This window comes from Galleria mellonella, unplaced genomic scaffold (assembly GCF_026898425.1).
Source record: "Galleria mellonella isolate WM207_F2 unplaced genomic scaffold, CSIRO_AGI_GalMel_v1 utg352, whole genome shotgun sequence".
NCBI classification, from domain to species: Eukaryota; Metazoa; Arthropoda; class Insecta; order Lepidoptera; family Pyralidae; genus Galleria; species Galleria mellonella.
Genome location: NW_026442084.1, coordinates 8,007,025 through 8,024,158, shown reverse-complemented (window position 1 = coordinate 8,024,158; position 17,134 = coordinate 8,007,025). Strand labels below are relative to the sequence as shown.

Below are 17,134 nucleotides of genomic sequence, written 5' to 3'. Positions count from 1 at the left end.
ATATATATTATAATATTATGATGATGATAATATTGTTTCAAATATCGTTGTGTTAATTTGGTATTTTCTAAAAAATCCTTTCCATGAATAAAAATATAATAAATAATAGTCCATTAAAAATATAATAATTTAAGTTAAAAATAAGTTAATTACCATCTTTTCGTTGCTATTTCGTACGTATGCATTTTACAAGTACTAAAAATTAATAAAAAAGCCCATTTTTTTTAATCCGATCATCGTGACAAATTAACCACGAAAATTTCAAGAGAAACTGCGTGAAGGTTAACCTGGTTAGGGTATATTGCTAGCAAAGGGCTTTCAGTCTCTATTACAAACAATCCCTTCCCCCAAGCAGATCAGTTAACTGGTATAAGACCGGAGCGGTATACGATGGCCCCACCATCACCAATGAGGGACGATAGATTAGTGTGTAGTTAGCACATTTAGCCTATTATGACGAAATTCACAAGAATTAACAACGATGGTTTCCAGGGGTAACCGCTTGAGGATCGACTTGATGTGATATATTACTGGCTATGAGATTCCTAATTTTCATTACCGACAATTCCTTCTTCCTCTGGTTGATTCGTTAAGGCACCAGGAGGTAACAAACAAACTAATTTTCACAATTATTAGTAGAATTATAAGAATAAAACACAAAAGATGTTTCCGCCATGTGTGTCGCAGTGACCCCAAATAGGCTACAGCTCAGTGATAGTTTTGCTTGAAAGCAAAGCACTGATTTTCAGCTGCAGTCTTAAGTCAGGCTACACGGACGCGTGCAACGAACTCAGAGTGTGAGAGTAGTATAAACCTTCATCGTAGACAGCTACAAAGAACAGTTTCAAAGTAGGTATCAGCATGCATGGAAACCCTGCAATATTTGAGGTCACCTTGCCACTTCATCATGTGGCAGTAAACTTTATAAAATTTATACAAGTACTTAAGATAAATGCGACTTCCATGGTCACAAAATTGATATCCTTACATCATCAAATTTGCATCATGTGGCAGTAATCATCTTTATAAAATAATTTCATTTCATTTCATTTCAAATTTCATTTCATTTCATTTCATTTCATTTCATTTCATTTCATTTCATTTCATTTCATTTCATTTCATTTCATTTCATTTCATTTCATTTCATTTCATTTCATTTCATTTCATTTCATTTCATTTCATTTCATTTCATTTCATTTCATTTCATTTCATTTCATTTAATTTCATTTAATTTCATTTAATTTCATTTCATTTCATTTCATTTCATTTCATTTCATTTCATTTCATTTCATTTCATTTCATTTCATTTCATTTCATTTCATCATACCAGCTTTTAACTGTCCACTGCTAAATATAAGTCTTCCCCTTGGGGGGTTTTGCCAGTAGTTGCCGCGCTTATCAGGCGGCTTGGCAACTGCAATTAGGTCTTGGTGATGATTTAAGAGGGACGCTGCTGCCTATCCCTCGTCCTCCCTTAGTCGCCTCTTACGACACCTACAGGACAGGAAAGGGTTTTCAATGCCAGGATCACAGGGAAAACTCTAGAAAGAATTGTACAAATGTAAACGTTGATTTAGTTTCAAATACTGTGAGCGTATTAATTGGACCCAAAAAATGTTGCGCACATTATAGTGTCCGGTGGCTTTAGCTCTTTGACTTCTCTTTCTCTCTTCTCTCTATTTGTATTAATTATTATTTAATCAGTGGATTGAAATTTTATTAACGAAACCTAAAGTCGCACACTTCTACTATGACATGAACAATCCTGAAGACAGCATCATTCATTCCGGACATTGCGTGGGATTTCCAGATTTTTATCACCCGTGGCCAAGTCTCAAGGGGGGAGTGATGTAAGCTATCAACCCACGTTTGCCGAGGGGAAAGGAATTAATAATAATACAGAATACTAGTCGCATTACTAGCAATATATCCAGTCAGGTCGACCTCCACGTAGAAATCCTCCAACCCTGTAAATCATCGTACTGCATTCCAGGTGAATTCATCACGACGGTCTAACTAACCTGCCATTTCATTCTCATCTGTCATCCCTCACTGGTGTTTCACCAGCGTATACTGCTAGCTCAGGCATGATTATCATTCCATTCGTTGGTTCCTTTCATCAATTAAAAAAAAAACCTACGTTTTCAAACCTACGTAGGTATCTCTATTTTCATTTAAGAGTTTCCTCTTGTCGGTGCAACTAATTCATACGTAGGTATACAAAAAAAAAATTGTGACATGCTCGACAATAATATTGTCTTTGGAAATAATAAGTTTGTAATGTTTGTGGGTACATCACTAATTTAGGATATAATTGTAAAATGTGCAACTACCTCTCAACCAGGATTGTTAGAAGTTAATAAAGTTACTGGTATATCTCTATCGTTAATTATTGTAAAAAAATATTCACTGTACCCTCTCATCTCGTATCAATTCTTTTATTTGCTCTCTCTACACATCAATGAGATGATCTTCACGTTAACATTGATTATAATACATGTGCATATTTATTACAATTGGAGTAAATAAATAAAATACATTGCAATTTATTTAAAATACACTTATTTGCATAGCAAAAAAATTTATTAAAAACTAATATAACCATTTATAATTAAAATAATAACTTTTACAGAGAATACAATACTCTTATTTATTTGGACTCTATCTTGGGTTTTAGTGAGATCAGATAAGACCTAAAAATCTTCAAAAATTGCGTTACATAGTATTTAAACTTCCCCTTACATAGTGTTAATATTTCATTTAGCAATACTAACTTAGGGAACCAAGACGTTCAATTCTATATTGTCTCTAACGATACTCTTACCTCTTAACTCGTTTTCAATTTCCAAAAGCGTTCTATCTTTCGTTTCAGGTAATATAATGATTGAAATCAACAAACTGTAACATACGAGCAATGCGAAAACAGAATACGTACCAGATAGTCCAATTGTTGTGAATAAATATGGCGTAATGTTAAGTGTTATTGATAGATTAACAGAGAAAAACAATAAACACACCATTCCCCCAACACCTTTGTATTCAAAAGGAAATATTTCGCCTGCTATTATATTTGGTATTGAAACACAACCAGCGTTTATAGAAGCCGAATGTAAATTACACAATAATATACCAACTATTGGACAATCAAATGGTAACATTCGTCTTGTTTTCAAATATGAGTATCCAGCTATTAATAAATACGATAGAATGTTAATTGACACACTAAATATTAATACATTTTTTCGTTTAAATTTTCTTATAAAAAATATTGATAACACATTCGTGACTAAAGTTAGCAAATCCATACATAATATTATTAATGAAACATTAACATTTGGACCGACGATTGCATGTAAAATATCTGTTGCGAGTGCATCATAAATTGTCGCTCCGCACCATAAGTTTATGGCGTGCAGATGTAACATTATAATTATAGGCTTATAAAATTCCCTTCTCTTCAATGTTGAAACACATTTTTTAGCAATTATTATAATTCGATTTAAACAATCAGTATTGTATTCTATTCGATCATTGTGTTGATGCTTTGTGGTAGCACTATTTAATATTTCAATCAATTCTTCATCTTCGTCGTTGCCTTTGAGCCAGTGAAAGACCTTCTTACATTTAGCATACTTTTCTTTTCTTGCTAAGAAAATCGGCGACTCCGGGGAGAATATTATAATTATTATATCCAAAAAGCTTATAATAGAACATATTAAACTTGATTTCTGCCAAGACAGAAACGATCCAGTCGCATGCGCAAGAGATACGCCCACAAACAACGATGCAGACATTACAGCTAAGAAGGCTCCTCTATTCTTTGTGCTACTGTATTCGCCAACTAACACTGGCCCTATGATGGCAGTGAAACCGTTGGCTACTCCCTGTATAAACCTTGATATTATCAATGTAGATGTAGTCTTTGACAGGCAAATAATTATCCATCCCAATGTGATCAAAACAGCTGATGTAAGATTTATAAGTTGTCTTCCATAGCGTTTTATGATAAAAGGAATTATGATCACTCCAGTCATAAGACCGAATCCAACTATTGATACTGAAAAATATAATATAAAAGAAATTATTGGTTATTCAATTCTTTGAATCCGTTCTATTGTTTAATTTAATTATTTAATTTTTCCACCGTTCTTAGAAATAATGGTAGCAGAGTTAACCAAAATAGATATTCTAAAAAAAGACAATAATAAATAGGAATGATAAAACCCAATGAAAAGGACCTAAAGATTGATAAATGTGGAGAAAGCGAAAGAGGTTTGTTTGAATCGAAGTATTTGGCGTTCCATTGTTTCTGCCTACCCTAATGGGAGACAGGCGTGATCAATATGTATGTATGTATGTATGATAAGGACCTTCTGCAAAACAATACCCACTTTAATAAAATTAATTGACGTAATGACTCAAAGTAGCAAAATAGCTAGCTCGTGTTTTTATTTTTCACTTTTTTTTTAGTAACAATTTAGTAACTAAAAGTCTGACTAGTTACTGATGGAAAGTGGTAACCGTCGCCTATAGACGAGCAGTACCATGATTATATACATGTAAAGAAATGATATTTCTTAAGTTTATATGTTGGCGTTCCGCGCGATTGTGGATTGTCTACCATACGTTAGATGGAGCCATTAACTATATTGATGTGATCGAAAACAAGATTTTTTTAGGTTATGTTATAAAAATAAAATCAAAACTTACAAATAAAACATTATTATAATTAAAAAAGTGCTATAGAATAAACTTTAAATGTCGTTTCTTTGTTTACAGAGAAACAATTTCTAGTTTATTTTGAAAAATATAAATTATGAGAAATTATATATATATATATATATATATATATATATATATATATATATATATATATATATATATATATATATATATATATATATGTACGTACATACAAATAATTCGAGAAAAGCGGATCAACTTTTTCACACAATTTTGCATGATAAATAGTTATGAGTGATTCCTTTATAACTTCTATATTTATTTTGTCTTATTATTTTGCATCTTTTTAGTGCGTAAAAAATCATTTTATTTATTAAATAATACGTCAAGATACATTTTATGCGTAAGTTTATAAAATAACGACAAAATAAACGAGTGACCTAATTTGACAATTAGCTGACAGAAAGTTAACCCGTTTTTGAGACTCGATGCTCTATCTATATAATCTAAGGTTACTTATCATTAGTTTGTACTGTTCTAAATTCTATTTAAAAAAAAACATGCTTACCAATCCACGATGTGGACGAATCATCAATTTCTATAAAATGAGTTTCTCTCAGTTGTGGTAGAAGCGCTGAGGGAAAGCTGATCACTGTACCGTGGTTTAACATATTTAGAGCTACTCCAGCCGTGACAAAGCACTGAAAGTAAATTAATGTTTAGAAGTTAAAAAAATAGTTTTTTTTTGAAAAATAAAGTGTAAATTACTAGTAATAACTATTTTTGAATGGTAATTTTTAATGAAAATACCTCTCAGTTTAAAATGCAATTTCAGGTCAGAAGAACGGGCAAGAAACATAGGTGTTGCTTTATTTTAAATAAAAGATAAGTTTACACCAAAAACTATAAATGAATAAAATAATTATCACAAATTTCGTATTGTGATAAAAAGAAAGAAAATAAAAAGCAACAAAACTACGATCAATTACTACATTCTTTTTTTTTATGTAATTTAGAATGGCAAACATGCTGACGGCCCACCTGATGGAAAGTGGTAACCGTCATCTATAGAAATGGGCAATACCATAGGCAAAACAGAGTATGCTGTTTCGCCCGTGATACCCCCCATGCGTTGCCATTCCTGAAAACTCAGGTGTTATTCCCCTGTATTCTGTAAATTCACTGTCATATCCCACCCTTCAAACCGAAACACAGCGGTAGAAACACGAATGGGACAGAGGCGCCTAAGCAAACGACTTTTGTACAGTCTCCCTTTGGTGAAATTATAATAGACTATACATGACATAGATAAATAACAATTTTAAACTGTACAACGTTATCTATACAATGTTGGTCTTATTCAATTTATGTTAGCTGAACTTAAACCAGAAATTTTTTAACATCTCTGTAAATTATTGGTGCCCATTAATTCTTCTTTGTTACGCATCTAGGTAAAGTAGATATAGTTTTGTTTGAGAAATCAGTTCAGGGTACGATAGGACTGATATACCTGAAGAAGGTAAAAGCCCTTAAAATAATATATATAAAAAAAAAATTAAATGTAACTTTCTTTGTAATGGATATACTCAAAAAATAATTGACCGGATTTTAAAATACTGTATTAATAAATCTATAAACACCCAAAGAAAGCTACATAATCTGCGTCTAACATGGGGTGTATTTTATGAAAAAAAAAACATGATAAGCTGGGATGGATCTTTCTTGGCAACTTAAAAGTTCAACTTTCTATCATGGTTAGTAATTATCACGGTTATACAGAGGAAGTCATGTGTAAAAACTAGTCTTTTCATAATAATTACGGCCATACAGGGGAAGTCATGTGTAAAACCTAGTATTTTCATAATAATTACGGCCATACAGAGGAAGTCATGTGTAAAAACTAGTCTTTTCATAATAATTACGGCCATACAGGGGAAGTCATGTGTAAAACCTAGTATTTTCATAATAATTACGGCCATACAGAGGAAGTCATGTGTAAAAACTAGTCTTTTTATAATAATTACGGCCATATAGAGGAAGTCATGTGTAAAACCTAGTATTTTCATAATAATTACGGCCATACAGAGGAAGTCATGTGTAAAAACTAGTCTTTTCATAATAATTACGGCCATATAGAGGAAGTCATGTGTAAAACCTAGTATTTTCATATTAATTATTTGCAATTGTAAATTGCCAAACTTGTCGAATTGTAAATAAACATCATAAAGGCATTTAGTCATATACACATTCCACAAGCGAGGAGATTTACACAGTTTGCGATAATTGTAAATTGTCAGAACGTTATTTTCCATAAATACGGTCCATCTACGCAGTTTGCTGGAATTGCAGCTCGTTGTAAACAGTCTGTCATAATTGTAGTTTTTTTTATGCAATTTAGAATGATAAACACGCTGACGGTCCACCTGATGGAAAGTGTTAACCATCGCTTATAGTCACGAGCAGTATCATAGGCTTAACAGAGTATACTGTTTCGCCCTTGATACCCCCATGCGTTGCCATTCCTGAGGACTCGGGTGTTATTTCGTCATATACGCGTTTTGTCATTATTGCTGTTTGTCATATACGTAGTTTGCCATGATTGCAGTTCGTTATATACTCAGTTTGTCACAATTGCAGTTCGTTATATACTCAGTTTGTCACAATTGCAGTTCGTCATATACTCAGTTTGTCACAATTGCAGTTCGTCATATACTCAAATTGTCACAATTGCAGTTCGTCATATACTCAAATTATCACAATTGCAGTTCGTCATATACTCAAATTGTCACAATTGCAGTTCGTCATATACTCAGTTTGTCACAATTGCAGTTCGTCATATACTCAATTTGTCATTGTTACATCTGGTGTGTTAACTAATGTTTGAAATAACGTCATAACTAATAAAATTAATGGAAGTTTAAAAAAGAAATATAAATTAACACGGCCTCTTCAGTAACAACTAAATAAACATAAAATGTTTTATTTGTTGAAAATTATTGCAAAGTCATTAGTAATTATAAGTTGATTAAATACGGTTTCACTGAACCCATAATAATGTCAAAATATATACTAATATAGAAATAGAATACTTTATTTCTTTTAAATAGGTGATAGTAAAGTTGTTATTGAATAAGTAAACAGATCCATTATCCGTTTAAGCCTGCAAGTTATTAGCCAAATAATTTTAATAGACTTACTTGTTTCATAAATGGTGAAATCCACTTGAAACTGATGCCTTTTGTATTTGTATCCATGGTAAAATTATTTGTAGAACATTATGCACCTGGAACGTTTAATTTTTTTTTTTAAGTGAAAGAGCGAGAAACGTGTATACGGTTTACTTGATGGCAAGTGATTACCGCAGTCCATGGACACTAACTGCATCAGGGGAGACGTGTGTTGCTAAGCTATTGATTAATAAAAATTTCGTAAGTACACATTATACTTTAACAGTAAGACTGTATTTTAATTACTTTGTACGCTATTTTAATTTGCGCGCAGTCAGGCGTGCGCTTGCGTCATAGCCGCTCATGACTAAGGGTCCTGGATGATCCTGAAACTAGTCTGTTACCGTTAAAATATATATATATATATATATAAGTAACTCATTAATATGTAATATATATAACTGAAATTCTCGGGTTATATTAGTAACATATTATCGTATTAGTTAGGGATTTTTTGTTTTTTTGAGAAAAAAAATAATAGGGTTGACAACGCGTGCGTAATACCCCTGGTATTGCAAGCATTTATAGGCTGCGGTAACCGTCAGGTGGGCTCAGTGGTATAAAAAAAACATGATAATAAAAAAGTAAACTGCTGTACAAATTTTGATAAAATTTCTATGAGACGAATCTGTAAGTAGAACGTTTTAGACAAAAAAAAAATTCCAAATCGCTTTAGAACTGACGGAGTGCAGTTCCTTTTTCGCATCGTGGCATAAAAACAATCTACGCGATGCTCTGCGAAGTGTTGAGTGTATACAGCCCACAGGTTGCATGCGTAGAAAGATGTGCAACATGATCTAAATAGCGTAGTTTTAACTTGTCTAGAGCACCGCGCAAAGCTGCGTGCTATCATATTCGCCCTCACCGCCAGCGCCCTCCGCTCCCGTTCAATATCATCGTCATCTTTGAGATGACAGGCTAATTGATGTCCTAAGTATTTAAATTTATACTCTATCTTTAACGCTATAAGATAATAAATATAAAAAAATACAACCTCCTTCTTTTTAAAGTCGGTTGAAAAGATAAATAGATTTTTACAGAAACTTTTTGAAACATTTTGGGCTGGAGTTCTTTAATTTGTAATTGAAAATGACAACAGTGTGGTAAAACCAGAGGGAGACTTTGTACAAAAGTCGATTGCTTGGGTACCTCTGTCCCATTCGTGTTTCAACCGTGAAGCAGTTGTGTTTGCATGGCTGTGTTTCGGTTTGAAAGGTGGGATATGGCGTAAATTTACAGGGTACAGAGGAATAGAACCTGAGTCCTCAGGAATGGCAACGCATGGGGGGTTTCATGGGCGAAACAGTATACTCTGTTATGTCCATGGTACTACACATGTCTATAGGTGACGGTTACCACTTACCATCAGGTGGGTCGTCAGCTTGTTTACCATTCTAAGCTGTATAAAAAAAAAAAAACTAATAAAAGAGCAATTTTGTCACTTCTAGAGTTTTTTTTTTAATGGATGATAATGGAATGGTATGGCGTAGACGGGGCTGCGCTAACGGTATACGTTAGCGGGGCACCAGTGAAAAATGACAGATGAGAATGAAAAGGCAGGTCAATTAGCCTATCGTGGTAAATACATCTGGAATTCAGCACGATGGTTTCCAAAGGGGACCACGCGAAGGTCGAGCTGACAGGGTATATTATTAGCAATGAGTCTGGTAGTACGCATTATTAGCAATCCCTTCCCCCCAAAAATTTTTGTTAAATTTTAAATATTGAACTCATTACTTGAATAACAAATTTCTACAAAAATACAGATAAATAGATAGATAGATAATTTATTTGCATCACTTACAGCACACAAATAGCTGTTGGTACATACTACATAGTTGGTACACCAGAGGGAGACTATGTGCAACAGTCGTTTGCTTGGCTACCTCTGTCCCATTAGTGTTTCAACCGTAAATTTGAATCCGGTTTGGGATATGGCGTGAATTTACAGGGTAGAGAGGCATAACACCTAAGTCCTCAGGAATGGCAACGCATGGGGGTATCATGGGCGAAACAGCATACTCTGTTATGTCCATGGTACTGCTCATGTCTATAGGCGACGGTTACCACTTTCCATCAGGTGGGCCGTCATCTTGTTTGCCATTCTAAGTTGTATAAAAAAATATTTAAAAAGAAATAAAACAAAACATATACAAAAAAGCAAAAACGAATATACATAAAATAGTTAACACAATTTCTCGCGAATGCGCCATATAGATAGATAGATACTCTTTATTGTTCCCTCCAAGAGATTACAATAGTAAACTTATTATAAATATAAATAATTACAAGAAATAATCACAATGAGAAAACAATGGGCGACCTTATCGCTAAGAGCGATCTCTTCCAGGCAACCTTTGGATGGAGAGGAGTAATTATATAGTTTGGTGGGAGGCACGATGAAAAATTTTGTTAGTTCTAAATATGGGAGATGTGATACATATAATAATATAAATATTATATCGCGAATGCGCCATATAATACATACCTTAAATCTATATTCTTAATATTAGAAGAAATATAACTAAATTTTTAATTTAATTAATACTTTAAGATAAGAATAATAAATTTTTACAATTATTAATATGTAGAGTCTAATTTTTAAATATGAGATTCAGTTTTGAGTGCACACGCCTTAAGTAGGCACCCGTGCTGGCAACAGTTTAGACGCGGACCGTCGTTACAATTATTTGGCGTGGGCAATTTTCGATATTAATTGTTATTTTATTACGTCAAACATGTTATACAATGCTTTCTTAAACAAACATATTGGAAAAACACAACACACACGTTTAAGTGGCACGTAATTTTTATTATTTTATAATTATCGGCCGTGGGTATTTTTTATTTTTAATTTTTCTTCATTTTTTTTTCGAATTTTGAATTCATTATGGCGGAGAAAGGACTGTTGATAATTGGGCTTAACAACCCCATTGCTAACAATATAACCTATCAAGTCGATGTCTACGGTTCCCCTGGAAACCACCATGACTGATTTATTGATGAATTCGTCACGATGAGCGAACTGACCAGCTTCATCCTCATATATCATTCTTCACTGGTGGCATGGTGGGCATAGGCGAGGTTACCATTACATTATCATCCAAAAAAACCTAGCTATTATAGGAATAAATTATATATATTCTTTATTGCACTAAAACATACAGTAACAACAATAAATTAACAACAATGTTAGCAAAGGCGAAATTATGTCAAAAAGAGATTTCTTCCAGTCAACCTAACGCAGTGGCATAGGAAGTAGTGAGTGGGCATTAGTAGTGCTAAAAAAAAAGCTATATAATAAATATATATATATATATATATATATATATATATATATATATATATATATATATATATATATATATATATATATATATATATATATATATATATATATATATATATATATATATATATATATATATATATATATATATATATATATATATATTTGAAAAATACAACATTGATACATATATACTGTACAAACATACACATACATATAAATATAAACCAACATAATTCCTAATTCCTCAGTTATTTCTACTAGATTTAAGCCCTTTAGGCTTCTATTAACTAACTACTAATAAACTTTAACTATATCTAATAGTGAATATATTATTTAGACAAAGAAGACAATTATTTTTAATTAAGAATTTATTCCAAAGCTCGCGTAATACCAAAACAATTGTATTAGTAAAATATGTATTTAAGTTTTTACTTTCATCATTTTTGATTGAAATTTCTAAAAAATTGATGGACGAAAGGCGACTGCATGTAATTGAAATGCGAATGTTAAGATGGATGTGTAGTGTGACAAGAATGAGCACATCAGAGGAAGTTTGAAAGTAACGCCAGTGACAGAACAGGTAAGGAGTAACAAAGTAAAATATATGTATATATGTATATATATATATATATATATATATATATATATATATATATATATATATATATATATATATATATTTTGTTTTTAAAATACCCACATATATAGGTACTTGTAATCATTTTCCTTAATGTTTTTAAACTGTTGTCTCATATTTTCTTAATTATATATAATAATATTGTTATACCTATTTGTACAACAATTGGTCCATTACCCTAAGGTTGTCTTGAAAAGATTGCTCTCAGCAATAAGACCGCCTCACTGTACTTAACAACTGTATCGTTACATTTATTAGTTGTCTTGCTTACTCCCTACTTTGTAGAACTTAAATATACTTATTTATTCATTCACATAGTATTTTTGTGTATGTTCATTTACACATAGATTATAAATTTGGTTTTATTTATAAAAATAGATATCTTTTAAAATAGTAACAATAAAATCAACTTATACCATTTGAAAGATGGCAGCACTGATCAATTTTGTTTATTCACCCTGTATATTATTTCTTTTAACCCCATTTCTGGGACGAATAGAAACAAGAATATTTTTATTTATATATTCTTTATTGCACTTAAACAATACATGCGACGATTAGTTTAACAACTTGTTAGCAAGGGAGGGCTTATCTCTGAAAGAGATCTCTTCCAGCCAACTTTTAAACATATTAAACCAGTCTCGAGCCGTTTGACTACTGTATTTGAAACCTCATGTTATTTTTCATAAAATCTATTTCAAAGTTCAGAATGTATGTTACTTATTACGTTATACGGTATGTTTATCTTGTATTACTATTATATTTTTTTCTTATTTAAACTTTATTATTATTAATAAGATAGATAGATAGATATTATTTATTGTTTCCTCCAAAAGATTACAATAGCAAATTTTTTATAGATACAAACAATTACAAGAAACAACAAATGTTTCAAGAAAAACGGGTCGACATTTTCATACAATTTCGCCACATAAATATTCCATTTTTAATTTAAAATAAAAATTAAAAATAAATTTTACCTTAAACTTTTAATAATCACTTGGAAAATAGCACTCGCATAGGTTCACTATTCATAAATAAATATATATTAGTAATATACATACATATATATATATATATATATAGATTTTTCTTAAATAATTAATGTATATGCATGTGTGTGTGTGCGTGCGTGCGTGTTTAAATAATAATTATAACATATTTAAATTATATAAAATATATACATATTTAAATATTGTTTGGAAAAATAAATAGAGGAAGTTATTCTTGCGTGCGTGCGTGACACACACACACACACACATGCGTGCGTACGTGCGCACACACACGTGCAAATATGTAACATTATTAAATTATAATTTAATTTAATTGAATATATTATATTTTTATTACGTAATGATTTAAGCATATTATAAAATTATTTAATTACAACATAAAACCTTGGTTAGCGAAAGGTGTCACTGCGATCCATCAGTCTCGTGAATGTAACCAACTGAATCGTAATATTTAAATTATGTACATGGTGTAATTGTCATTCTGAATCGACCATCTCGTGTTTGTTTATGAAAATCGACACTTAATATATAAAGAAATAGCGCGGAATACAAATGACATGTGTTTCGACCAACTTTAAGTCTGTTACCAGATTGTTAATTAAAAAATTAATAAGAAGATTGTAGTATAAATTAAATTATATTTCAAGCTATAATTGAATTTTAGTCACATAAATCAGAATTACAAAAATATATCTATGTTTCTCATAATGTTATGTTCCCACAGAGCTCTGTCTAAAACTAAGAACAAGGAATTACATAGAAGGAATGATAAAATCAAAATTGTAAACCATATGGTTGCCTCCTTTCTTCTTAATAATTTCTTAATTAATAAAAAGAGGATGAAAGATAGATAGATACTCTTTATTGTTTCCTCCAAAATATTACAATAGTAAACTTATTATACTCGTAAATATAAACAATTACAAGAAATAATCACAATGAGAAAACAATGGGCGACCTTATCGCTAAAAGCGATCTCTTTCAGGCAACCTTTGGATAGAGAGGAGTAATTATAAACACCTTGATTGGAGGCACGATGAAGATCCTATTATTTCTAAATATGAAGATATAATACATGTAATAATGTAAATATATATCCCTACTCACTATTAAATATATATATATATATATATATATATATATATATATATATATATATATATATATATATATATATATATATATATAGTGTATAGAGAATGTTATACGGCCGTATAACCCTACCAAATTCAGATACAACCTGCTCGCATACTTTCTAAATAAACTGTATCGAATATATAATCTAGTAAGTAATGTAAATGAAATTTACATACACGTGTCTTAGTTTATATAGAAAAAGCGTCGCCTCAAAAACGGGTGAACTTTCTGTCAGCTAAATGTCAAATTAGCTGACTCTTTTCTTTTATCAGTGTTTTATAAACTTACACATAAAATGTATCTTGACGTATTATTTAATAAATAAAATGAGTGTTTACGCATTAAAAAGATACAGAAATTATAAGACAAAATAAATATAGAAGTCATAAAGGAATCGTTCATAACTATTTATCATGCACAATTGTATAAAAAAGTTGATCCGCTTTTCTCGAAGCATTTGTATGGAGACACTCTATCTATATAATATAAGATTAATAAACTTGACGGCAAAGATCATTTTCTTTATTCCGTTTTGAAATTTTCCCGCAACCCGCAAGAAACTCAACAATTACTCTTTTCAAGTTATTATGTATAATTTTCCATTTGTATGAGTACAGTAACTATAATTAGAATTAAGTTCCATTTGTATGTATTATTATAATGAACAAGCGAAACATGAGCAGACTGTTTCCCACAAGTAGCACCCGTTCACATAATAGTGAACGGGTGCTACGAGGGATAAGCTAGAATTTATTGCGTTCAACTATAATTCAAGGAACTCGACGACTCAGCTCATCGCACCTCCGCCAAACAGGACCTTATAGTGAGTCAGACTAGCTTCAAGTTACTTGAATACATTATGGGAACAAATTACTTCAAGACACTACCTATGTGATTATCAAAATACCCATACATTGCAAAAATTAAATTGGCATTTACAGAATAATTAATATAATAATGTCAATAATCGTAGGCGTTTATAGGCTACAGTAACCATTTACCATCAGGTGGGATGTATGCTTGTTTGCCACCTTACATGGTATAAATAAAGTTAAAAGTAAAAATGACAATTTTTATAAAATATATTGATTGGTAAAATTACCACGACATAATGTCATGGTCGTCGGTCAAAACCGTCGCCTATTACCATGAGCAGTACCATGGACATAACAGAGTATACTATTTCGCCCATAATACGCCACATGCGCTGCCATTCCTGAAGACTCAAGTGTTATTCCTCTGTACCGTGTAAATTCACTGCCATATCCCACCCTTCAAACCGAAACACAACTGCTTCACAGTAGAAACACGAATGGGACAGAGGTGCTTAAGCAAACGACTTTTTTTTATACAACGTAGAATAGTAAACAATCTGACGGCCCACCTGATGGAAAGTGGTAACCGTCGCCTATAGACATGAGCGGTGCCATGGACATAACAAAGTATACTGTTTCGCCCATGATATCCCCCATGCGTTGCCATTCCTGAGGACTCAGATATTATTCCTCTGTACATGTTGTACAAAGTCTCCCTCTGGTTAATAAGTAAAGTTACTTACCTAACTTAAGCTCCCGATTTGTACAAGGACGTGAGACAGCACATCAAGCAGACGACGCCAATTTGTGGTTTTCCCAATCTAAATAAATTGAAGTGAAATATATAAAACAAAATGTAAACTGTTCTTCATAAGGAGACGCTGTTACAATGTTGTTTATTAATTTATCGACTGTTAACTGTCCACTGTTGGACGTAGGCCTCCCCCATAAAGGGGGGTTTGCTAGTTGTCGTTTGGCAGGTGGATTTGCAACTGCAGCTAACTTTTAGTTATGTTTTAAAAGGGAGGCCGCTGCCCATCCCTCGACCGTTAAGTTACCATAGTCGCCTCATACTACACCCACGGGAAAGGAAAGAGTGATCCGTTCTACGCCGGGACCACACAACGTATTACAGTATACCTGTAATTTTGTATTTGGTAATAATAATAAAGTAACTAAAGTAATTACCCGTGCAGTCCCGGCATAGAATACGCCACCACTGCCCGTGAGTGTCGTAGGAACTAAGGAATAGCAAGAGATAGGTAAGACCCTTTTAAAATATCCCAAAAGCCAAACTATGGTTGCCAATTCGCCTGTCAAGCGTGGCAACTACTGGCAAAACCTCATAAGGGGAGGCTTATGTTCAACAGTGGTTACTCTTGATATCCCACTAAAGTGGTGTGTTCCGGAACACACATTTAATACAAATCCTTCGATTGAACTAACTAATAATGATAAATGACTTGGTAATTATTGTATTTTCTATGAAATTTATTTTTATTACACATGCATATTTTATGTTACTGTGAATATCATGATTAGGCGATAAAAATTGACCGCGAAAAAGGCATATAATTTCAATGTGTTAGTATCTTTTTGTATAATTTATAATAATAACAATAATAACTTTATTGCATAACCATGATTGTAACAAACTCAGCAATGGAAATTACAGTAAAAGCAAGTGAATAGATAAACACTGTATTTGACTTATTTATAACACACATAAATTAACAACTGAATACGTACTGATGTAATATCACAATACAGGAAGTATTTCAGCAAACAACAAGATTACAACACAGAAAGAGAAAAAAATATATACTTTTTAATACGATTTATATAATATAGAGGCATAGATCATAATCGTTTACAGCCATGGGTGTGAGAGTGTGCTCTATCTTAGGTCGCAACACATACAGACAATTAATTATATAATGATAAAAAATAAAACAAAAGATTAAATACAAAAATATGTTTTCGCCATGTGACCCAAATAGGCTTTTAAGCAAAACTATCACAGCTCAGTGATAGTTTTGCTTAAAAGCAAAACACTGATTTTTAACTGCAGCTTAAAGTTAGGCTCTCCATTGCTAGCAATATACCCTATCAGGTCGACTTCCACGTGGTTCCCCCTGGAAACTATCGTGGTTAATTCTAGTGCAATTCGCCACGATGGGCTAACTGACCTACTTTCATCGTCACCTATCATCCCTCACTGGTGTCCCACCAGCGTGTACGTATGTCACAATTATTATTTCAACCACTAACTATCCACTGCTGAATATAAGAGTGTCGCCAGTAGTTGCCACGCTTGGCAGGCGTATTGG

The 17,134-nt window shown here is 32.2% G+C and overlaps 1 protein-coding gene across 3 annotated transcripts; it reads right to left on the bottom strand.

The window, feature by feature from the left end:
• Positions 1 to 2,570: 2,570 nt before the first annotated feature.
• Positions 2,571 to 16,239, bottom strand: LOC113517783 (uncharacterized). 3 transcript variants are annotated; one of them, XM_031909742.2, is made up of 5 exons: positions 16,196 to 16,239; positions 15,548 to 15,625; positions 7,881 to 7,966; positions 5,252 to 5,384; positions 2,571 to 4,057 (listed from the first exon to the last, which is right to left on the bottom strand). In XM_031909742.2, the coding sequence occupies exons 3-5, from the start codon at positions 7,935 to 7,937 to the stop codon at positions 2,775 to 2,777; spliced, it is 1,473 nt and encodes a 490-aa protein (XP_031765602.2). In that variant the 5' UTR covers positions 7,938 to 7,966; positions 15,548 to 15,625; positions 16,196 to 16,239; the 3' UTR covers positions 2,571 to 2,774. The 3 variants fall into 3 exon arrangements, with proteins under 3 accessions (XP_031765602.2, XP_031765599.2, XP_031765601.2); XM_031909739.2 differs by having other exon boundaries at positions 16,182 to 16,233; XM_031909741.2 differs by having other exon boundaries at positions 16,147 to 16,227.
• Between the last annotated feature and the right edge of the window lie 895 nt (positions 16,240 to 17,134).